This window comes from Amblyomma americanum, chromosome 10, assembly GCF_052857255.1.
Source record: "Amblyomma americanum isolate KBUSLIRL-KWMA chromosome 10, ASM5285725v1, whole genome shotgun sequence".
In the NCBI taxonomy this organism is placed as follows: Eukaryota; Metazoa; Arthropoda; class Arachnida; order Ixodida; family Ixodidae; genus Amblyomma; species Amblyomma americanum.
This window is the reverse complement of record NC_135506.1, coordinates 52,323,980-52,349,451: the sequence shown is the minus strand read 5'-3', so window position 1 is coordinate 52,349,451 and position 25,472 is coordinate 52,323,980. Positions and strand designations below refer to the sequence as shown.

General features: G+C 46.8%; 1 protein-coding gene across 1 annotated transcript in view; it reads left to right on the top strand.

Annotated features, from left to right (window-relative positions):
* LOC144108300 (uncharacterized) overlaps positions 1-25,472 on the top strand; it is a 106,984-nt gene that overhangs the window by 70,369 nt on the left and 11,143 nt on the right. The window contains exons 13-18 of the mRNA XM_077641565.1: positions 4,970-5,225; positions 8,177-8,312; positions 8,478-8,648; positions 12,482-12,634; positions 15,499-15,760; positions 18,566-18,726. Of these exons, the coding sequence (XP_077497691.1) occupies positions 4,970-5,225; positions 8,177-8,312; positions 8,478-8,648; positions 12,482-12,634; positions 15,499-15,760; positions 18,566-18,726 (1,139 nt within the window). The remainder of the gene's footprint in view (positions 1-4,969; positions 5,226-8,176; positions 8,313-8,477; positions 8,649-12,481; positions 12,635-15,498; positions 15,761-18,565; positions 18,727-25,472) is intronic.

Here is a 25,472-nt window from a genome sequence, read left to right as displayed (position 1 = left end):
CACGTCGCATGCGGGAGGTGCGGGGTTCGATCCCCAGTGCCGCCGGGTACCCACCGGTGATGCAACGGGTACAAGCTTTCCCTTGGCCTGGTTCTCGGCTTATTTAGGGTCAAATGCTTGGCAAATGTGTCTTCGAACCCACGTTGGGAAGTTGAAAATACCTTGTGCCTTGGCGCTGTTTGCCCATAGATGCCCTTGCGCCATAAAAAAAAATTCAAGGGGCACTTTGTTGACATAAAGTGCGGTGAGGCGAAAGCCTTTGATGGTGTTGCTGCTTCTGTCACTTATGTGTGGTTAAGATGTTGATTAATTACACAATTGCTTGTGAATAATAAATGCTGGAGACACTGGAGGGCGTTTGGCAGGCATCCGCCTGTTTCGACGCCCTTCTGCAAACACTCTCCAGCGTCCTAGACAAGGAGAACAACACATGCCTTGGCAGGAAGTAGCGTAGTCGTTAACACACTCGGGTATGCAGAACGGAAGGATGGTGGTTCGAATCCCATCGTGCAGAATGACTTTTATTCTTATCGAGTTGCTGAAGAGCGTAACGGACGGACGGACAGGCTCGTGGCCGCGAGTATGAGCCGTTAAAGGCTTTCGCATAATTAAAACCCCCAATGATCATCATCAAGACGTATGAAGAACTGCGCAACCCGCTGTTCAAACGAAAATGATAGAGAGAACGTAAAACAATCAATATGTGCCTAGTGTGCGGAACAGACAGGTTAAAGTTGTCTTCCTCTAAATGTTACGCAGTCAGTTACATCAATTGCATTCTGGTTACATTCATGCAGGCTTTTGGCCTGCAGTTGATGTAATTAAGAAATTATACTAGCCAAAAAGAGGCACACAGGAAAATTCAGAAGGGGAATATAGGAAGGAGGCTGGACTACCAATTGTTTATTTGAAAGTTCGGGGCTAAAATATACACAGGGCACTCAGTCACATGATCCTCTCACAATCGCTATTACAGCAACCTTCCGTCGCGGAAACAAAATTTACAATGACCGCAGTACCATCTGTCTTACAATTGGTATACCAGTTACAGTTGCCTCTAGTCCAGAGAGAGAGAGAAAAACATTTATTGAAATCTCAATGAGATTAGTGGTGGGCCGTCGTCTTCATCGTTGACGTCTGGCCTCTTCGCAAGGTCGGGCCCCTATTCCAGGGCTCCGCTGAGTCTTGCTGCTTCGCATGCGTGCTGCACAAGGGCCCTTTGGGCTGTGCGCTCGCTGCTGGTGAGCAGACCCTCCCATTGCTCCGCACTCGGGGTTTTGAGTTTGTGGAATGCATAATTGCGTTTGCACTCCCATGTAATGTGGTATAGCGTGGGGGTTGCCCCGCACCACGGGCATGTGTCCCTGAATTATGTAGGGTACATTTTGTGTAGAATGTATACGTTGAACAATGTTCCTGTTTGCAGTCTCCGCCAGTTCACTGCTTCTTGTTGTGTTAATGAGTTGTGTGGTGGAGGGCACTTGAACCTTTGTCCTCTGTAGCAATTTAGCAGCTCCGCAAATACTGGCTCCATTATGGTAGGGTTCTCTAGGGTCTCCAACAGCTCAGCTCGGAACGTGATCTCGCGAACTAATCTGTCCACCCTTGAGTTGCCCTCTATCCCCGTGTGTGCCGGTATCCATTGAGTATCTTGTGGGTTACTTTTTGGCTTGGAGGCCCTGTTTCGAGGAGGATTCTTAGGGCCGCCTTTCAGACCCTACCTTGCGCGTAGATCCTGCATGTGGATTTCGAGTCTGTTAATATGATCAGTGATTTGTTTCTCCGATAGCCTTCGGCCGCCGCTAGTGCAACGGCGACTTCCTCCACCTCTGCTACCGTGTGGCCCCGTAGGGTTGCGTATGTGATCGGTTTGCCGGCGTAATCCACGACTGCTGCGGCGGCATTGATTATTCTTGTGCGTTTATCCCACGGATAAAGCGCTGCGTCCGTGTACACTGTGTTCTCTAGTTTAGCCAAATGACGTTCCACATAATCTGCCCGCGCCTGTCTTCTAGCCGCGTGGAGATTCGGGTCCATGTTTTTTGGTATAGGACAGACTTGCAGGGTTTTACGGATGTTATCGGGTATATCGGCGGATCGATCAAAATGCCCTTCCATGTCGTAACCTAACCTCTTTAGGAGTGCTCGGCCGGCGGCTGACGTTCACAGTCTGAACTTCTGCGTCTTGAGCTGTGCTTCCGCTTTTCGCTGAAGGTGTTGCTGTCCAAAAAACATCTTTGCTAAGGCAGCATCTGATAATCATTGCAATAAACGGTTGTACCCAATAAAAGGACAAAACAGGAAAGAAGAAAAAAATTGGAACGCTTTCAGCGGCCAAGTATGAACGGAATTTTTTCTTTCGTTGAACACCATATGCACTATGAAGGCCTGGTGATTATGAAAAAGATTCTATGAAGGAGATTTACTTATTTTAAAGGGAAACAGGCCAATAAGGAAATCGCAGAGACAGGTTTTCGAGACGATGTATATATGTCACGCAGACCTGCTGTTGTCCTAGAAAATCATCTTCTCCTCTTGTGGTAACTTTTTAATCCCCCCTTTTAGTCACATTCGGTTGTTTAACCTCGGCTGTGGTAACTACGCATAAATGTGTCGCAGTGAAAAATCGTGGCGACTCTAATACCACTACCAGCGCAGTACAGTAGCGGTTAAGCGCTGCGCCCCTCTACGGATGGTGGCGGCTTCAAACAGAGCCACCGGTGGGGCTTGTGAGACCCAGTTGGCTCTTTCCGAACAATGCGGAGTTACGTGCTCTTGAGCTAAAGTAACCTCTACGCTAAACTCACTGAACGTGTCTTCAGAATGTGTTTACGTGGAGGACACGTATGCACTGCGGACATGCAATACCACTGTCACCAGGGAACTTTTGAACGTAATCAAACCAGACAATCAGGATCAATGCAGAACCATCGTTTCTATGTGTGCAATGCAATCGCCATTGAGCCCGATGCTTCTCGACTGCCAACCGATTCCTGAAGCGAGATGCAGGCCTTCTACTCTCTGACTCAGGAAGCATTCTAATGCGAAATAGAAATGAAACGCGCTTAAATCTTTTGTCTGAAAGCAATAAAATTTTAAAACAATTTTAATGCAGTGCTACCTGATTTTCGAGACTGCGTTCCCACTCTCAACGCTATCCGGCTTACTTGGCAGAGAACAAACTACGAAAAAAAAATCACAGTCGATTTTCGTAGCAATAGGCGCTCTAACACTTCGGTGTTTCACTTCGGTTCCATTGTTTGGATGCATTGTTTAGCGATGGCAGTTGGTTATCTCTACTTCACTTTCATACTTTGTGTCATGGCGCTCGAAAATACCTTGTGTCATGGCGCTCTTTGGCCATAGATGCCCTTGCGCCATAAGAATCCATAATAATCATCATCATACTCATAGATCCCTGGGAGTCCGTATACAATGCCTGGCGTAGTGGTGTAGCTGCTAAGCGATGCGCCACTGTTCTGTGATGACAGGCGGTGATATCGGCGGGGCTTGTGAGACCCGTACCGCTGTTCCCGGGCGACCTTTCGCTACCAATCAATAATTAAACTGCCGCCTGGAACGGTAGGCATCTTGCCACGTGTATGTGTATGCATATTTATATATGTGCATACAACCTTTGTACGCAAAGTGCCGAGACTGATTCCATCAAAAAATGCCTTTAACATTGAAATCATTTGTGCCTCACGCCTTCGAAATAATCTTCCTTGCAGCCTGTACACAGCTTCCAACGCTTCTTGAGGGCTTGGAAACAGTTGGAAAACGCTTCTTTTGGCAAGGCTGTCAGATCCTTTGTCGTGGCGTCTTGAATGGCCTCCACGCTCCCCCTCCAGATAGCTTTTAGGGTTTTCTTCACACGAGGAAACAGGTAAAATCGCACAGGGAGAGGTCAGGCAACTGTGGCGGATGGGGAAGTACAGTAATGCTGTGCTTGGCGAGAAATTTTGTCACGCTGAGAGCAGTGTGTGGCCTTGCGTTATCGTGGAGAAGGCTCCATAAATAGCTCTGGTTAGCCTGAAAAGATGGCGCTACACATACGCACCAACATTTGCTTTGGGGAATCCTTTTTAGAGAAGAAAAAATCAGTCTCAAAACTTTACGGACAAAGATTGTATACCGGATGCCTCTGCAAAAACTTTCAAAAATTTTCCAAAATAGGCTTATTTGAGATAAAACTTTTTTTTTGGCATAGTGTTCGCAGCGTTGGCGCGCACAAGAAAACCGGTGAGTCGTCTCAAGAAGTAAGCTGGTTGATTAATATTTAATAACTAACTTTTTAACTGGTAGAGTTAGGCGCCTAGCTGCAATTAGAGATTTGTAGTGTGGCGTTAGTAACAACGATATTACTGTTTAGAATTTCGAAAACACGATTTCCCTTGGCGCTGTGGCTCGATAAAATTTGGATTTTTCGATTAGTTATGTGCGCTGGAGGGGTTGGTCTGCCTGCATGCTTTCGAAGGCGCATGTATTTTTGCACGATGCAGCCAAATTTTGTCGAGCCGCAGCGGCAAGGGTAAACGCGTTTTCAAAATTCTAAAAACTGATACGGCTATTACTAACCATGGTTATACCCAAAGGTCGAGCTATAGCTTTCTGACAACGACCGGTGCATAATTTAATGGTCGCCATGCTCAATCATGGTTCGGAATGGGTTTTGTTCAAAATCGGCCTACGTCAAATTTCGGGGGTGGTCGATTCAATACTAGCTCTTTACGACACGAACATTAAATCGTATAAGTGTCAAACGCAGCATCTGTACACTATAATCATGGGTACTTAAGCCTATTGCTGAGTGATGAATCTATGAGACAATCAATACGAAAAAGAATCATGTGTATGGTGTAATTTATGAGACAGTCAACGCGAAAGTCAAGTCGATGTCGTATTGGCAAGAAAAGCTGACAAAATGAATGTAATCCCTTTCGCTTTTTTTTCCCTAACTCTACTACAGTGCTTCAAGATGGCAGCGGCTACCGCGAGAACTACGACCGGCCCTGCACGTGGGAGCCCGGAGAAAAGCAGTGTTGGCTCGTGTCCGAGCTCGAACCGTGGAACGAGGTGCTGTCTCGCAACTGCATCGAGCTGCAGGAACACTCGTGGGGTGAACTGACGTTGTTGGGGCTCTACTGGCCTTTGAGCAACAACCCGCAAGTCCGCGACGGCCTCCGGACTTCCCTGCTCATTAACGTGCTTTTTCGGCAGCACAGGCGAGTGGTGAACGCGGTCGACTTGGGAAGTCGTGTATTGCGGTTCGCTGTATATTAGACTAGCATAGAGTGTTATTTGGTGAATTTACTCTTGGTTGGTTGGTTTTTAGGGAAGCGAAATGGCGCTGTATCTGTCTCACATGTCAGCGGACACCTGAACCGCGCCCGTAAGGGAAGGGAAAAAGGAGGTACTGGGAGAAGAAATGAACAAAGAGGTGCCGTAGTGGAGGGCTCCGAAATGATTTCGGCCACCTGGGAATCTTTAACTTGCACTGACATCTCGCAGCACACGGGCGTCTTTACGTTTCACCTCCACCGAAACTAATCACACTTTCCTGGTTTAGTAGTTAATGACAGCCGCTTTTAATGCGAAATAGATGGGATGATTTTGTTCAGCTGTGCTCGCACTGTTACTACCAGAGTTGTAGCGAACGCGTGATCATGTGAATCGATCAGGGGGAGGAGGTTTTGCGGAATGGAAATGCGTAATAACGGCCTCTCTGTGAGTGGGTAAAAATCGGGTGCGATTTCTCATTGTGGTAAAAACTGAGTTCAAGAGCTGCTGTGGTGGCTCAGTGGTTATGGCTCTCAGCTGCTGACCCGAAAGACGTGGGTACGATTCCGGCCGCGGCAGTCCAATTACGATGACGGCGAAATTCCAAAGACCCGTGTACTGTGCAAAGCCAGTGCACGCTAAAGAATTTCAGATGGCCGAAATTTCTGGAGCCCTTCACTACGGCGTCCCTCATAGCCTGAGTCGCTTTGGAGCGTTAAACACTATAATCCAAAGTGAGTTCAGGAAAATATTACCTTAATTGATGTTTTTTCGTGTTATTTTTTCAATCGAGAATACTTCGGCGTTAGCACTAATTTTTGTGAAGGCCATTATATCCCTATTTCATCAGGGCAGAAAATTGAGCCAGCTGGTACACGTTCATTGTAGAATATTCAAGCGCTAGCACACAAATACATAAACGGGGGGGGGGGGGCAACGCTTTGTCCCCCCACTTTGTGCCTGTATTGGCTAGCACTTGAACATTCCGATTTAATGCTCATCATTTTCAAAAGCAATGCAGAAACGTGGAGATTCATAAAGGCACTATTTACCACGGTGTTTTCTCTGGGAATTCTTTTATTTCAGGTGCTTAAGACTTTCTTTCCTATAACTTATTCGCAGTCGTTGAATTACCCGTTGTTTAAATTCGGGAAAGTTCGGTGCGTATATTTCTGGAAATGATTTTGTGGTTGTGCTAAAAGCATTGTTGCTTCTTCTTACCTACCCCTCCGATACCGTACGACCAGCACCGTTATTAGAACTTTGAGGGGTACGTGTTACATTTATGTCTTAGAAAGCGGCAGTGTGGCGGTCATAAGAAGGATTTATTATTATCCGAAGTGCCTCTCTTTTACACGGTGCAAAGCTTGGCAAGATTTTTGTTAGTAATTGTGCCCCACACGAGATGGAAGTAGCATCGAGAAGAAAAGTTCATAGGTAACCAGAACTGCAAGAAAAGCACATATCTTTCTTAATTCCCAGTAGTGTGCTAGAGAAATCAGATTATTGTTGGTGCACGGTGCGCCTATAGGCTAAAATCGCCAGACGCGCCTCCCAGGCAATTCTGTGCCCTATAGTACATGATAGAAAAAAAGGAATTATACTGGATGCGTAAGCGATAGTCAACCAAAATATCTAAAAAAAAGGCTTTTTGAGGTACTGATACGACTTTAGTGGCATTCTAAAACGCGTATTGGCGAACATCGGAAAACACTCTCTACATAATAGCTAGTACACCGCTTAACTAATTTTTAATAATCAGCATGCCAACTATTCCAGTTTAGTGCTTGATTTCATCTGGGCACTTGAAGCCGGCCGTTCGCAATGACCACGTTACCTTTTAGGATCTCGATCAGGTGACTTCTCTCGGCGCTGTGGTTCAACAATATTCGGCTGCCGCGCGCCATTTTAGAAGAGTGCACCGCGAAGCGCCGGCCGTCAGTACGCGTCACCTTGTCCCGCATAGGCCACGTGATCTTCTCTGTCAGGAGTGACGTGTAGTGATATGCAGTGGCGAAAGTTTGTTGTGCCATGGCACTCAGGCAGTAGCGTTTCAGAAATTCTAGAGTGATGCAGCTATCACTAATGCCAGGCTACAAACTTCCAATTACAAACAGGCGCCTAACTGCAAGAGGTAAACAGTTAACTATTAGATATCAGCTGACCAGCTTAACAGTTAACGAGAGTCACCTGTTTTCTGATGGCCGCCAAGACTGGTAATAAAACGCCGAAGAGTCCACCTTGACATCTCAGAATGAGTAATCTTACATATTGTGGACAACCTTCACTGACAACGCTGGTTTAATGAAACAATAACGATTTAACGCAAACAAGTTCTTGGTTTATCGAGATGAGCATTACATGACAGCTTCTGTTCAAACAGCACACCACGACGTTTGAGGACATGCACAATGCGTATGCTAAAATTAACTCGAGTGAATCTGCTAGGGGGCGGGAGCTTAGGGGTGGCCGTGTATTCTGCAGCCTCAAACGCAGATAATTTCAATGTTATGAGATAAGAAAATAAATACGATGTGAGTTTCCTCAATGCTCTAAAACACTTGTCAGCAGAAATTTTACGTTATGGCTTTGTAAATGAAAAGTACCTTCGATAAATCGGGAAATAGGGGTATAACGTCCGTTGAAGGGAGCCAGGATTAGGGGAAACATTGGGCGGAGAACATATATTAGGTTGGGGCAACCTAAAAAAGATTGAAAAATAATAAACCCCTGCCTGCGCCACTGACGTATAGGACGAACGGTGTGGATGTGTCCTCCTTTCTGTGTCTTTTTCTCTGTCTCGCACCTGTTGACTAACGCGAATTCCAATCAGCTAGCCGAACAACCAGCCTTCTTTGAGGTGTAATGTTTTTTATGATTTTTCGTAATGATGCAGGTGCGTGACCCGGGTTCAGGTGGACCAAAATGTCCCGTTCGTCGAGATGAATATGTTCTGGCATGGCTTGCAGAATGGGTGCGCTGAAGTTCGCTACCTCGAGTTCACTAGCTCAATGAGCAACCAATACCCCGCGGTGAGCTCTATTGCGGTCGCTGTCAACAGGGTTACTAGCATAGCGTTGCAGTATGCTGCTTATACCATCAGGGAATTTGCCATATTATAACGCTATGCTTAAACCCTATCCTTAGCAAGGACAGAGGGCGTTTTTCCCACCCTGCCTTGATGTCTCCGCTTCTAGCACCGGAGGGGCTTCGACATGCGGATGTGGTCCCACTCGGCAGTCCGCCTCCCTGCCCTCCACTCCCTGAACGTAAGCGGTGTCACCTTCGACGATGACGTGGCGCATACGCTGGGCAGCTACGTGGCACGCACCACCACTCTCAAGGGCATCGCCTTGAACGACGTATCGGTAAGCACCCAACTCCTAATCATTTCCGTTCTCTACGATCAACGGTCTTGTTTCCCACAGTCCACAAGTTCAAGCAAGGAACCAGCACGTCTGTTTCGCTCACTTTTGTGTTTTTTTCACAAAGATAGACGCGCACATGACGTTCTTTGGAACAAAAGTTTGGCGTTGCACATGCGGTCTAAATGTCCGCCGCTCGCTTCGCTCATTCATAGTGTTGTAGGTGGATGTGAAGTGGTCTGCCTTAAGAACATCTCTTGCGTGGTAACATCAACTGCGTTAGCGCGGAGATGGAAAGGCCGTGCTCTAGCTGGAGAGTCCTCGGCGCTAGAAATTAACTTCAAATTTACGGAGCACGACTAGAGAAGACAGGACCACCCGATACTGTCGAGGAACGACAGCGCTGTCCTTGTTCCTTCCACAGCACCACCTGGTTCTGTACCACTTTGTTGCCCGCTGTTGTGCTCGGAAATCGTTCTGAACGTTAAGCAGCTTACTTACTTCTCCCTACAATTCAGGTGCCTCATAGCTGAGGAGGAGAGGATACTTTTCAGACTCGTTTGATGTTGCGGATTTTTATGAAACGCGTACCCGTTAAAATGATCCTTATTATTTATTCATCGCGAATACGGCAAGACACTTGTAGTTTTGTGTGCGATGCGAGCAGCCCTGTCGTAGTCATGATTCTTGCCTCTCTGCCTTCATTATTTTGCTCTGAAATATCGTTGTACGATGCTATGGTCGGGAAATCTAGATGAATCGGTGGTTCATAAATGAAGCGATGATGATAAAGTGTGCCTCACGCTCCCAGGCTTGACGTTTTAGAGCGAGAGCTCTATTCAGTGCAGAAACTCGAGTTTCACTCAGCATGTAGATTTGACTTTACCTTCGGACTTGGCGATACCATAGCAACAGCTCTAAGTCAGATGCCGAAGTTTACTTTAACTAGGGCCAATCCAATGGTGTCTCAAAACATGGGGTTGGTCGTGGCTAAGATCATTTCGCCCACCCCAATAAATATTGACCACCCCAACCCACTGAAATTTGATCTTGGATTTGGAACAAAACGAATATCTAACATAGTTTGAATGTGCCAATACTATGGTGACCTCCAAATTTGACCCGGGTCGATCCCAAAGTTTGGCCCTCCTTACCCCAAGAATTTGATTTCGGATGCAAGTTAAGCCAAGACATAAGAAACAGCAGAATCATAGTGGAAGCAAGAATAGCTGTCGCTCCAGCATTGGCTACAAAAGAAATAAACCGCTGTCAATTTCATGTCAGCTACGGCAGATTTCACTACACTGACAGTTTTTTCACGTTGCTCAGGAGTCCTTGTATATCTGCTGACAGTTTGCCAAGTTGCAAAGGATTGACCCTTGCTCCGTTCCTCTCGACCACCCGTTTTATAATGTAGTATTTCTTTATAAATAGGATTGTATGTATGGTGTGGAGCTTTGTCACATTTTGATATCTTACGATTTGAAATTCATATCACTTTTAGGCTGAAAAATATGAAAAAACGGAACTTCTCTGGGCTTTAAGCAACTCGGCTTGACCTCCCGCAGAGGTACCTTGATGTACAGGGTGATGGTGCCTGGCGTCAACAGGGACCTTGAGCCCCTATAAACCATATTCAAAACCCGAACATACCGCTTTCCAATTTTCAGCTATCTCGTTTAAAGATGTCACTGCGTTTGGGAAAATGCGTCTTATTATTGCGACGCGTCGTTCCTTTCAGGGGGGGGGGGGTAAATACGGGTTACCGATTTATATAAAGCCGCACTTCATGTATTTGCAGGCAAATTGTTGGTGCGTGAAGTTCCGTACGAATGCGTCCAAGTGTTCCTTAGCAGTCGTAGTACTCCTAGTAGTGCTCCTAGTAGTGTAGTGGTTACCTTGGAAGCAGGGTATGACGAGGGCGGCAAAATGCGTAACAGGGGTCCTGGTTACCGCCAGAACCCATCCGTAGGATGGTTAGAGTGAAATAAAGAGGTTATTGTGAGTATGGTTAATGTAGAAGAAGGGTATGGCGAGATCGTAAGAAGGCGCAACCGGTGGGAGCTTTCCAAGGGGGCCACCCGGAATGTAGTAACCGGGGAAGGAGGAGGTATTGAGAAAGCATAGGAAACCCTGACCAGAGGGCGGTTAACGGCGTCGGAGAAGGAGCGAAATTGTACGGCGAGAGCAGGGGAATGTAGCACGGACCATATGCGATGGGTGCTGAGAAACGCGCCGCCTTTGAAGAGGGTCATCGCTGGGGCCACGCTCCTAAAGCGGCCGACTGGAGTGGAGTGGTAGTAAAAAAAAACGAGCGCGTAGAAGACTGAAAATGATGTTCTCCAACTATACAAATATGAAGTCGCTCTCATATATCCATCCTGCAACTTTTTTTTAATGCGATAGCACTAGGACGGCAAGGAAGGCGGGAACTGTCCCTAAGGGGTCATCGTCTGTGTGTGAAGCCTCCACATGCTAGGTGGTGGTTAGAAGGGTTCGCCTCTCTCCACCTGCCACCCGTCAACCATCCCCCTCTCCCCGTCCATTTGCAGTGGAGAGAAGGAAGAGACCGAACGAAGAATGACACAGCAAAAATGAAAATGGCTATAAAAAAAACGACTCCGGCTGCGGCGAAGGTGCAAAATATAGACTCCGAAAGAACTATCTATGCAAAAACGAGGTTTGTGGGGCCTTGGTTCCTCTCGCATTGCTCTGGAACCTTGGTCTCAGAAACCCCAACCGTTGGCTGAGCTGGAATCAGTCGCCTGCCAGTGCACTCGTGCATCGCTTAAACGATGCGTCTCGGCGCCAGTGGTGGTGTGAGGCTTCACCGCGATCTGCGAATGTGGCACATTTTCTGTTATTGTATAGCTGGAATTGGAATAGAATCACAGCTTGAATAGGTTGGCGGGTGAATGAAGTATGCTATCGCATTTCTTCCGTATCAATCCTAATGATCGCTCCTAAATTTTTATCTTGCCTTTTAGACGGCTGCCGCTTTTCCCCAGAGTAGGACTGGCGTCGAGGGTGTCTGGCTGATTTAAAGCGTATACCATGCAATTTTATTAATTTCATCGCATTTACTATCAATATACACTGCGGATTATACTCAGGCCCCATACAACATCGTTCTGTTGTCCGCGTCTTCAAAAAACTTGACCCACAGAATATCTTATTGTCCCGAGTTGGCCAGTGACCTTGTTTGCCGCTTTTTGGCCGCAGATGCCCTTGCGGCAAGAAAATATATAATCATAAGCACTTCAACCTATGTTGAAAACTGTGAGCGCCTCATTTTGCTCTACATTAGTTCAAATAAAAACCAAATAGGCGTATTTTTTGTATGCCGAACTTTTCTATTCTCAGAGCGCATTCAGATAAAGCAGTCCGAACTACAGCGTTGGAATGTGCAACGCAGGTCACTATGTTCTCGCTGAAGCATTTGTTGAAAACTCTAATTGTGTCGATAATGCTACGTTCTAAGAAAAGCAGCAGTATGGAGCAGAACGCTGAAGCTTTCTGCATATGTGAGGAATAAGTTTCTACTCTAGTAGAGTGGAACATCCATAGAGATGTTCCACCCTACTATGGAGGGGAGGAAGGGCTCTGCCAACAGAAAGACGTGGACATGAGAATCTGTTTTACGGGTGCGATCCTCTGAAGAAAGCGGGCGATAGAGCTGCACCCTGGACCACTTGCAGTCCTGTTTGCAGGGACGGGTGATGCATGCAACCTCTTGGCACGTTAAGAAGCAAAAGTTTTTCTGTCCCAATTCCGCATCCTCTACCTTGGAAAATGTAGGCCTAATGGCCAGCTGACTGGAATTTATGTTTGCGCAGCCCGCAACTGCAGACGCTATAACTTTCCTGGAGTACCTGGCTTACAACAAGACAGTTACGAGCCTCATACTGTCAGAATTGCTCGTGACTGCACTGGGAGGCCGACTTCTTGCACGTATCATGCGAAGCCACCCCTGTCTTGAAAGCCTAGAGGTAAGGAGCACGGCAGAATTTGATTTTGTTTCGTGAGTATTTGTTCCTTTCATGTGGCACTAATAGGCCCTCGATATACAGCACTGCACCGGCGTTCAGTATGCAATGCTGTGGTCCAGGTTTGACATACAAGTGGCGCAGAAACATTGCATGTATATTTTTAGTAGTATATCAATGACGCATTCTTTTCCGGCATTGTTTTATCTACCATTCCACGTGTTTTAGCGTCGCTACTAGGAAATTAATTTGAAGAGTCATGTTGAAACTTGGCATGATCACTTATCAAGGCGTTTACAAAAGTATCGGTTGGTAATCATGGGCGCATGAATAATAAGCGCATGGAGGGTTATCGTCATATGAAGCTGTCAAAGCGCATCTAGCTTTTCTGAAGCGCGAAAGGAAATCTAGAAAAGGTTAACCATGGGCCGATCACCCATTGGAGTATTGATGAGCCTGGTTAACTGCACTACTGAACCAATGCCTTGCTCATTGCTGTCCCTTTAGCTTTGTCCGCGGCCTGGCGCTGCCGACCCATTCCAGCACATTTGCTAATCCCATCTTACTATCTGCACTCCGATTATGTTTTCTACCACAGTGTCCACTCGGTTACTCTAGTATTTTACGAACCTTAAAATGGCATTTCTTTTCTCCTCTGAATTTGAGTTGTATCATTAATCAGTCTGGCCTCTAATGCACGGTGCTTCCTTCCCTTTCAGCTCACGTGACTCATTGATAATTAGGTTTTGATAGTTAGGTGTGCTCGTATTGAAATAAAGCCTTAATTATTAGGTTTAAAATGCAGCAATTAGCCAAATAAGAAGTTTTATTAAAGATCTGGCACCATAGACACGTGAGGGCGGCCAGGATGGGAATGTCGCATGCTTCATTAATGCGAAGAGCTGTTATAGGCGGATTACCCGCGGCGACCATGACGTTATCAGTCACAGCAAAGCATGCGGCAATATCGCTGCTCACGCACTCGTGATTGCTTCGTCCTCTTTGCTGCTCAGATATTAAATCGTGCGGGGTGGCAGCTCATTCGCCATGGCAGACGCGGTGCCGTCGCATCAGCCACAGTCACCAACCCGGATTCGGTGAACTCGTGAGATCGAGGAGCGACTGCAGTGCCAAAATCCAGCCGTATAGGTTGGGCAAAACACAAAGCCCCTAAGCTTCGCGGGCTATCCCAACATCATTACTAGAGGAACGCAGCGTATGTTTGGGAGCATCGCAAGCGTAAGAGGGAAGCATCCGTCCCAGCTGCCCCCTTGGCCGCGCCCGTGCAATCAGTTGAGCCGCCGCCTCGTAAACGTGCGCATACGGATGACTCTTGGCAAAATGATGGACAGGCGGAAACTGTGGCGCGGGAAGACGTTTTCACTGAATTGTTTGTGTTACGAAGTACGTCACTTAGCCTCTGTGGTTTTTGTCTTTCGGAGGGTTATATGCGGCTATTCTGAGCTTCATCGTAGGTACACGAGATGGAATGAATTCCCAAATGCACTTCAGTTGAGTCCTATTAACAAACTTCTTCACGTGGTCCTGAATTGTGGTCACTTCTTTACTTAAACAGTTCTATCATGTCATAACATCCAGTGCTTCAATATCTTTTGTGTGCTGTCTTCCCTGTGCAGGTTACAAACCGTTGCTTCTTTTGTAGCGATAGCTACACTACGCTAGCATTTCAAGCCTTCAGCGTGGTAGCGCCGCCACGTGGTCACGCGGTTGGTCACGTGGTGTGGGGCAGCTGACGGCGGCGTGGCGCGCCGGCGAAACTGAGTAGGAGGGGAGTGAAGAGTGGAAAGGGGGAGAAAGTGAATCACTTCCATGGACGAAGATGAAGAAGGAACGCCCAGCGAAACACAGTGGCGAAAGTCTGACTTTGAAATTCGAGTGAGCGAGTTCCACCCGGCCAGCTGTAGCTATTGCGTCACTCCTGTTTAGCCAGAGCTAAACCACCACCAATTTGTTGTAATAATTCATCATAAGCTGAAGGTTAGTGTGTGTCTTTCCGAGACATAGCAATCGCTTTGCTCTCGTAATATGTCGTAAAAGAACACAGCTAAAATCACAACCCTCTCCACTGAAGACGTTATCCAGCTGGTCGTACATGGGTTCGCGCACACGGCCCATTGTCATGGGCAGCTATTCCCGGGAATAGCTGCTTTTGCATGAGACATTCTTTGCCATGGTTTAAACGTTCGGTGACCGCGTAAACGATGCGATGCCGCTATCGCGGTCTCTTTGTCGCGGGTTGGGGCGTAAGTTATTGCTGTTTTTTGGATGTAGTTAACTCGCATGCGTTCCCCAACCCACTCTCGTTTGTTGCAGTTTTTTAACGTTTTCTTTTCCGTAGCTCGTTGTGTGCGCCCAATTTAAGCAGCACCTTTTTCGTCAGTCTCCAAATTTCTGCCCTATAGGTGTGCACCGGCACATGAAAGACAATAAAATCGAAATTGAAATAGAAAGTTAATTGCAATAGATTGCCGAGAGAAAGAGAATTGCTCCCGCATTTTCTCCGCGTCAAATTAATTGTTCGCCCCTGAATTCCTTTCTTTGTTTCTTTAAATCGTTTGCTGTAAGAGTGAATGTTAGGCTCAGTGTTAGTTTTCTTTGTGGTGTCTACTAGACCTCAGAGATTTTTCTGGTCGCTGTTAGGTGCCTCGCTGATAAATTTTCATGTGCTGCATCGACGCAATAAATATTCGGTAGAGTAGAGAGCTGTACGAGTTTGTACATATTTGGAAGAACATTATACGCTTCTGTGCGTCTAGCTTTCCGCGGGTTTTATTCTTGCTAACATTAAATATCGTCGAACACCTTCCGGAAAATTTAGTGCACTCATTTCTTCCTTCCGGCTGCAGATCAACGGCATGGACGTGCTCACTCCATCGACCGTGCTTCGGGCGGCGGTGCAGAGCTCGAGCCTCAAATCCTTCACGGTGCGGTCCTTCACCATCCTCGCCGAGGAAGTAGAGGCCATGGCCGCCGCCTTGACGCGGCCCCCGTCTGCGTGCGCTTCAAGGCCGACACCGACATCCACAAGTCGCCTGGAAAGCCTGACATTCTTGGGCTGTGCCACGGACACTCCGCGTCTGCAGCGGGCTTATGCCACCCTAATCGGAGGTAAGAACTGCGTTTTCATTGTCGCATGGTTCAAGAACAGGTGGCAAAACTTAAGCTTGTACACCAATAATTAGGCCAATGCTCAAACATGCATCCATTGTATGGGACCCCTACACTAAAGCTAACATCGACGCCCTTGAAAAAAATACAGCGTGGGGCAGTTAGGTTTATTTTTAGAATTACCGTGCAATTGACTCGCCAACAGCTCTAATGAGGCAACTTAGAATCCAGACACTTGAAATGAGAAGAAAAATACAGCGTCCAAATTTTATCTTCCTTCGTAAGACTAACGTTCTCGCTCTAACTCCTCGACCGTATATAACACCACTTACTGCACGCAGAATGCGTAATCAGCACCATGACTCTCTCACTCCATATAACACCAGAACAATCGTTTTTAAATATTCTTTTTTACCGCGCACAATAAGCGTATGGAAAAACCTACCCCAATCACTACTAAGCAGCATTGATGCAATTAAAGGTTTAAAATGATAACATCACGCACCTTTTGCATTTTATTACTTCTCATTTTCTATGTTTTTTTGTGGTAATACTCTAGGTGTGGCTGTTGCGTACGTTTGCAATTGGTTTTTCAAGCATTCTCCACGTCGTTTGCTCAGATACGACCAGAATTGTGTTGCTGTTTTCTCTTCATTCTGTCCCCGTAACAATTGTATTTGCCATTTGTATTTGCAATTTTTATTTGTCAATTTTATTTGTATAACTGCTATGCCCCTCAGGCTAGGGCCGCAAGGCCTGCAGCAATGAATAAATAAAAAGGACAAAGAACAAAGCGAATAGGGTAAAAGGAACAAATAGGGGACAAACACGAATAATGTTCTCTACTTGTTGTTATTTGTACCTTTTGGCACCGCAACATACATATAGAATGCCTAAACATTTATGCTCCGTGCAGCGGATCATCCAAAACACAAGTCAAGCATGAAGCTTCGCTACATGCAGAAGAAACCTTCTGCTAGCATTTCAAGCTCTTTCGATCTTTAATAGTGCCATAACGGCTGTGCTATGGGGCCGGTGCGAAAAGCCTTTGACTTTAAAACTTTTTACCAAGACTGTACGTCTCTTTACGCCTTTCCCAGTATGTCATAAACTTGAGTGTAAAGAAAGCCATCATCATCATCATCAGCCCGACTACGCCCACTGCAGGGCAAAGGCCTCTCCCATGTCTCTCCAATTAACCCTGTCCTTTGCCAGCTGCATCCACCATTTGACTGCAAACTTCTTAATCTCTTCCGCCCACCTAACTTTCTGCCACCCGCTGCTACGCTTGCCTTTTCTTGGGATCCACTCCGTTACCCTTAAGGACCAGCGGTTGTCTTGCCTCCTTCGCATCACATGCCCTGCCCAAGCCCATCTCTTCCTCTTGATTTCGACAAGGATGTCGTTAACATGCGTTTTTTTTCCTCACCCATTCTGCCCGCTTCCGGTCTCTTAACGATACGCCTATCATTTCCCTTTCCATGACTCGCTGTGCTGTGCTTAACTTAAGCTGAACCCTTTTCGTTAGCCGCCACATTCCTGCTCCGTAGGTGAGTACCGGTAAGATACAGCGGTTGTATGCTTTTCTCTTGAGGGATATTGATAACCTACTATTCACGATCTGAGAGAACCTGCCATATGCGCTCCACCTCATTATTATCCTTCTAGTTATTTCCCTCTCATGATCCGGATCAGCTGTCACTACCTGCCCTAAGTATTCCTTTACCACTTCCAGCACCTCGCTGACAATCGTGAACTGCTGTTCTCTTGATAGACTGTTGAACATAACTTTGGTTTTCTGCATGTTAATTTTCGGACCCACCGTTTTGCTCTGCCTATCTAAATCATTGATCATGATTTGCAGTTCATATCCTGATTGACTCAGCGAGGCAATGTCATCAGCGAATCGCAGATTAATAAGGTACCCTCCAGTAGCACTTAAGAAGCAGTCGCTACATGCACTTGATAGTAATCCGGCAGCAGTGGCCAAACACCTCGTTCCATCGACGTCCAGAAGCAGTGTAGCGTCCTCTAATGCAATGAAAGGAGCCGCATCGAAGAGAAAAATTCGAATCGCGTGTCGAGTTGAACTTAACAGCGTGAATATAGGTTCGAGGTGACATTCCTGAACCTGTTGTTCTGATACCTCTAAAATGTTTTCTTACCTGATTCCAGCTGTATCTCAAACCCTGCTTTGTATTAATTTTTTTTTCATTTAGCATACTTGCTTGTCTTCACTTACAGTTCGTTTTTTATGTCTCGTTATAGTGCCTAGAATATAGTCTGGCTATCTTTTTCCTGCGCCACCGAGGTGGCCCAGTTGTTATGGCGCTCGGCTGCTGGCCCGAAAGACGCGGACTCGACCCCGGCCGTGGTGGTCGAATTTCGGAGGAGGCGAGGTACTGGAGGCCTGTGTACTATGCGACTTCAGTGCACGTTAAAGAACCCCAGTTGGTGAAATTTCCGGAGCCCTTCACTACAGCGTCCCTCATAGCCTGAGTCGCATTGGGACGTCAACCCCCATAAACCTATCTTTTACCTGTACCTATTTATATTAGATGTTACTCGGTCGTAGCCTTCCTGCGTCCTGTTCCCTCTCTATATCCGTGCATGTTTATATGCGCTAGTAACATGCGTGATTACGACAACCAACTAGCCCAATTAAAAGCCTTAGTCGTCGTAGAAGTGCACTCATTTGTATATCCATCATTTTTTTTCATGCATTTATATTCTCCTTTTTTGCATTCAATATCTGGACTTCTATGTGCGTGACATCATTGTGCGTGCGTCTCTGCCCCCGTGCAGGCGTCCTGCTGGAGCTGAAGATCAAAGCGTGCAACCTGGACCATGTGTTCACGTTCAACGCCGCCTCCCGACTGCGTGTGGACTCTCGACTACGCGTGCTCGACGTAAGGGATAACGACCTCGCCGCCTCCTCCATCTGTTCCCTGGTCCGGGCCCTCGAAGTGAGTTCGCTACACAATTGTTATTTAAATGCATAGTATTTAGAGCCACTACGCTTAGCACTTTCTTTGTGTCAGTGGGTTGTGCGGTGAAGAAATATAGCAGAGTAAATGAAGTGTGGAAAGAACGATAATTGATTGGACTGTTGAATGACGTCCATTTAAGACACGCGTAAAGCGTGAAAAGAGCCTCAGAGCCTCTAATAATTTTCATCTCCAGGCGTTTTTTTGCGCTGTATATTTTCCTTTTCTGTGATGAACCAACAGGCCCAAATTACCACCCTTCATGAGTTCGCTACAGGTACGTCAGAGCTGTGTTTGTCTTTCTTCTGTCGTCCATGCGCTTTCTTTGCGCTTCATATTTTCCTTTTCTCAAATAATTGTCTTTGGCATCGCTTAGAGTCGTGCTAAACTGATTTTCAGGACAATCGAATTAAAACTACTGTTTGCTGTAACTTTTGCCTAGGAAACGATTATCAAACACGAACTAAGCAAAACAACACGCAAAAAAAGTTTTAATATTGGCTAATTTTCGCTGGAACGTAAGCCGCCCAACCGCACCGGCTGCTGCCTGCGATTTGCCGTGACACTCGTGACGTAAGAACTGGGGTATGCGACTAGCAGACGCACCTCGCTCTGCTACGTCGCAGTGTTGGCCGTCCTGACAACAAACTCCGTGGTTATGGACAGTTTCTGAAACCCCCGGGCGGTTAAAATTTTCCCGTACCCTCCTGAGCCTCTAGCATTTCAAGGCGCCGTGATAAACTTTGCAACCGGAAGCTGCACTTGCTTGAGAAAAGTCACGTGAACTTGCGACGCGATCAAGAACTGCACATGATGACCGGCGTCGACCTGGACACGGGATTAGGAACACCTTGCTCTTCGTGGCGGGTGACAAGTAAAGTAATCATTGGCAGTGGGAGGTCACGTGATCTTGTGATGTCATCATAACCTGCCCACCTGGTTATGAGCAGATTAATTTGTAGACAGCGACCCAGGTAGAGAATCGAAGTAAACAGTCATATAAAAATGCCAAGCGGGGCCATCTGTTAGAGCAGATGTTCGTGTGTACTGTGTGGCACCACGGACCCCGAGCCCCCACACATAGCCATGTGTGGCAGTGCCGTGTCCGGGCATCCTGGGGGTTGAGCCAATGCGGAGTGCTTGGTCCTCTAAGACTCCTCGGTGGAGGCAACACACCACTTTAGCCTCAGCTTCCTGCAGAAGGCATCTCCAGCCTCACCCTACCGGCGAAAATCGGCAATCTATTTTCCTGTCCTCCTCGTCTTTCACTTCATATCTTCTATCCCAATGCTTTCCTGTCTCCTCCTCCTTGATTGCTATTTTTTTCCTGGTGGCTAGGCTCAACCTGGCGTGGAGTCACTACCCTGAGTTGCGCCACATGTGACCATAGTTAGGGTCCACACCTGGTGTGGTCATGAGTTGCTTGCAAGTTCCTGTCCCGTCCCCTAGTTAGGCTCCATGGCGGACGGCTGGCACCATGGCCTGTTTTCACAAAAGCAAGGAAGCATTTCCTAAACTGCACGTAATCCATGGCGAAGTAGAAGAAAAACAAGCAAGAATCATATCCGCGTTCTAATTATCAAAGTGCTTGACATATGCCTTGTGCCTTGGGTGCAAGACATCAAAAATGGCCAACGGTGACTTAATGCTTTAACCGCGTGACAGTGTATTCAAACGTCGCAAACATAGTGTCCACAGGGGAAGTCCTGTCTTCGTTACTTCCCACCGATCTCTGAACACTGTACGAGGCGTAAACTCAGAAACTTACTTTGTCCACATCTCAGAATAAGAAATGCTTGAAGGGCACGCCGGCCAAGATGTCATAGAAGTTCAACGGATCTTGATCCGGAAGAATAGCAGGAAAATACACAAAACATCTGATCCTAACGTTGAACACCTGCACATTGCCCGACGCAATAGAAGTGTGTTATTTGAAAATAAATGTAGGACCATACATACCCAACCCTGGCAGGTGTTTCAATCACCAGAGGTGTGTCCACGGCTTAGAGTTGCCGCGATGGAAAAACGTCCACGAAATGCGCTTAAAAAGATCACCCTTCAGAGGAATGCAACGCTTCACCACGCTGCGCAAACTGTTAAGGAGACCACGGTGCATACTCCAGGGTAGGCACGTCCTAGAAGAATGAAAAACAAATAATCCCTCTAACAAATAATCACTCTAAAGGCGAAAGAAAACAACGCATTTAAAAACCGAGAAGGCGATTTGATCTGACAGACATTCTCCCTCACGTCAAAATACAACTTCGCCGATGCGGTGAGTGTGCGAGGCACACCACACCAGGCTTCGACACCTGTCCAGGCCACACACAGTGAGCCTGCGGCCAGGCCATTCGCACCCCCGGGTGAAGTAGCTACCACTACTACGCCAACCACACTCTAGGCTGAGCAGACCCTCCCGGAATGGTGGGCCTCAAGGCCTCTTCCCACAGGCCGAGGTCTTAATCGAATGTCCACGTGCCTGCTACACTGTGTCCAGCAGCTCTACAGAGAAGATCGACACGACCCAAGGCATCCCTGTGCCGTCCACGTCGGACGGATGGCGGGATTCTTTCGATCGGTCAAAAAAAGAGGCTCCGAGTCGCGGGGTCAAAACAAACTTAATCATGTTCCCTTTTTATTGCGAAATCAATAGTACGCCAGGTCTAACCGCTCGTCGCGTATGCCGTGCCCCCCCCCCCCCCCCCCCCCCCGGCCGGCGCTGCGCTTAGCAGGTGGTGTGACGTCAGCTCTCTCCGCTGCTATGACGACGCGTGACGTCAGCTTGCTCCACGCCAACGTTTTTAGTAAGGACAGTTGGAAAACATGCCTCCGGGAATCGGCCTGACTTCCGTTGCCGCTTTCATCTCAAAGAGACGCCAGCGCCATCTTTAGGGCCTTGGCAGTACCACGTTAGTTTTCCTTGTTTTATCTTCGCCACCGCTACGCCCATTGGCTGCGCTTGATCACGTGGAGAGTTTGCTCCATAACTGGTGTACGCTGGCTCGCGCTTCGCATCCTGTGCGCCGGGTGCGGCTGTTTCAAGCCGCGCTCCTTCACGTACTACAAAGTTCACGTGCGCTCTACGTCTGCGGTACGAGAGGCAATGGGTGCTCGAGGTTGAGCTTTTGGCTGTAGATCTCGGCTGAAACTTAAAGCTCTTCTTTCCGCGGTTCCACGCGGCAAAATCAGAGAAACCGACGTGCCGCTGACCCCCTCGTAGTTTGGGTTTCTCCCGTGCGTAATATGCGGTTGTGCAAAGTGGACTGTAACTATCCCTCTATTGATTAGATCACTAAAAGTTGAGTGTCTGTAAACGAAACTTGACAAAAGCTTAAAGAGACACTACATGCTTTTTCTTTCCTTTTTCTGGCGGCATACACACTTTTAATTTTTTCTTCAGCCACTTTCCCTGTTTTAGTGAGTCGTGATGAAAATATGATCGTCCTGGAGGTTGAGGCATTTTCTATAAGTAAACTGATCGATACTGGAAGCACGGTAGCTTTACTTTTTGAATGCGCATCTAATACGCATATGATAAGCTGTTTGCCAACGCGTTTTCAACGTGCCCGGCTAAGGTTATAGTTATAAAAGCTACTAAGCCGTCTTGTTTCATTAATACAAAAAAGACGAAGGCGCAACCTACGTTTGTATTCATTATCAATACGTTTCTGTACGCACGCGAGTCACCGTCTGCTGACGCTCCTCAAGCTGGAGGTAGCAGACGACGCGCCCATCCCAAAGCGACTGCAGCGCCACAACCGAGGCGGAACCCGTTTTAGGCCCGCTCTGCGCCCTGTTTCCCTTATATAAAAAAGTGGAGCAATGTTTTTCGATAACGTTGGATAAAACAAAAAGAACTAACGTGGCACTGTCAAAACCCTAGAGACGGCGCGCGTCTCTTTGAGATGAAAACGGCAACGGAAGTGGCGCCGATTCGTGGGTGCAAGTTATAGGCAAGTTTTCCAACTGTCCTTATCTACAACTTTTCTCCCCGCCGAACCTAGAAGGGAGCCGCTTATCGCGTGTGCCGTGGCCCCTGAGCCGGCGCTGCGCCTAACATGTGGTCTCTCCGTTGATATGACGACCTCCTCGCCTTGCGCTCGCTCCGCGGCGGCTTCACTGATATATGTAGCGGTGCGCTACTCGTTGGTTGATCAGTCTCCCCATGGAAGTTACGGACGAAGAGTCTATATCTGAATCCAGTTGCTCTACTGCTTCGGAACAGTTAAATTCTAAGGCGAAAGCTAAGCAAGCTAGGAAGAATGAGAGAAAGAGGTTGCAACGTGCCCAGGAAACAGAGGAACAACGAGAAGAACGATTGCGAAAACGATAAGAAGCCGAAGCAGCTAAGCGAGCTTTCGCAATTCAACCAGGTTTAACCAGAGCTAAACACAGCCAATTTTTTTTATAGGTACATGACATTACGATGACTTTCGTAGCATAGTGGAACTTCAGAGGACTTTTAAATAACTATAGTGACATAAAAGACATCTTAAACTCAATCGTTCCTGCTGGTTTATGTCTACAAGTGACAAATCTAGGCCCTCAACACACGAATGTGCTTAAGAAATACACAGCTTTCGGCCATGACCGAGATGGGGCGAGGAGGTTCTCGGGAGGCATTGCCATCATAATGAAACCTAGTCTAACAGCTTGTGAGCTGAAACTAAGAACTAGATTCGAAGCCGTAGCAGCCACTGTGGTTGAGTTGAAAACAATTGCAGTATATTGAGTATATCTTGAAGCTAACCAAAATATAACCCTCCATGATTTACAGGGCCGTTTAGAGCAGCAACCAGAGCCTTATGATAGTTGGCGATTTAACGGACGTTCCTCTTCTTGAGGGATTGGAAAAACAGATAGCAGAGGTCAGATCATTATGGATTTTATTTTATGCAATAATGACCACCGGTAAACCTACTTACTGCTCTTAGAGCTCAAGAAAAACGAACGTTTTAGATTTCTCTTTTAGTCCTCCGTCCCATTTTAAATGGGATGTTATAGACAACCCCTATGGATGCAAATATCCTTCTGTCGTAATCAGCCTGGTATTCCAACCATCAGTCACCTAGAAAAAATGACGCCGCTGCAACCTTCATTGTTTTGAGCAGAAGTCGTTTTATAACAACTAGTTTTAGAAAACCTTAATGTCGATGAAATAAACGAACAGTTCACAAACAGTATTCTTGCTACCGCGCACTTAGCTATCCCTGAGACTTCAGGAGTGGTACGACAGAACAGAACCATAAAATGTGGTGGGCAAGAGATTGCAAAGGAGCGAAAAAGCAAGAAAATAATGCTTGGGGTCTACTTCGCATATACTACATGCAGACTCGTAAACTAAAAAAAAGCAAGTGGTGAAGCTTTATGGCAGAGTTACGTTTCATCCATAAACAGCAAAATCGCATCAAAAAAAATTGGCGGTGGTTTAGTTCTGCTTAAACCTGGAGTGACGCGATAGCTACAGCTGGCCGAGTGGAACTTGCTCAGTTGAAATGCAGAGTCAGTCTTTGTTGTCGTTGTTACCCTCATACAATGGCACATGCCCACACAGGGGGTTTGGTCGGGAATAGAGGGGCACAAAGAGTTTTTCAGATAAATATTTCCTTGACGAAAATGAAATGAATGCTGAGGAAGGAAGAAAACAAAAAGAAACAGCGAAATGAGTCAGTCTTTCGCCGCTCTGTTTCGTTGAGCGTACCTTGTTCATCTTCGTCCCACTTGACACGGCGCATGCGCACAGCTTTTGCAGCTCGGTTTCGCCGGAGCGCCGCGCCGCCGGCAGCAGCAGCTGCTCCGCACCACGTAGCTGGTCCCATGACCAACCACGTGGCGGTGGCGGCGCCGCCACGCCGTGGCTGCGCCGCCATGGTCACGTGCCACCGCCACGCTGAAGGCTCGAAATTCTACCTTAATGTAGCTATCGCTACAAAAGCGGCAAGAGGTTCACATACTAAAAGGCCGATATTTCTTGCTCACGGTCCTTCTGACAATTCCTGGCATACAGACAAATATAGAATAACAAGCAGACATATTGGGCGAACATTTTCTCACTGTATCTAGCTTTTCTCGCTTTAGAGATTCAGTTTAAATAGCACAACCGAAAAACTAAAACTGCGGACAGCGGGCAGTGCTCACAAACTATACAATACTTTAATTGCATTACAAGAATTTGCATTACAATAGTATTTTTTCCGGTAAACGGACAGCACCAGGCCCAGATTAAATTCATTTCTAAATGCCTGTCCGCCCTTTCAAACTCCGGTAAAGGCACTTATGAAATTTTTGAACTAAATATAACTTAGAAAAAAGCCTTTACTGGACCACTGTTGAAGCGGGGAAAAGTGCTTATCTCGCTTGTCAGTTACAGGTTCATAGCCCTAACAACCTTCTTTGCTATTTCTTTTGAAAGCGTCCTGAACTTTAGGTTAATGTTTGTACTTGGATCCTGTGAACTCGTCATCCATCAGTGTCGATTCTAAAAAAGAGTGCTAAACAATTGAACGTCTTGTCCGCATTGAAAGCACAGTCCGTGAAGCATTTATACAGAGACAACACTGTCTTGTGGTAAATTTGGCATTCGCGGCAGGATGCTGAAGTGTTCAGCGGTTTTTTCTCAAAGCATTCATTTAAAGTGCCTCTCGGTGCCACCCTTTCCAAGAATTTCCCTGAAGACAACATGTGCATTAGGGACGCGTTTTAAGTATTGCACTATTCATAGTAAA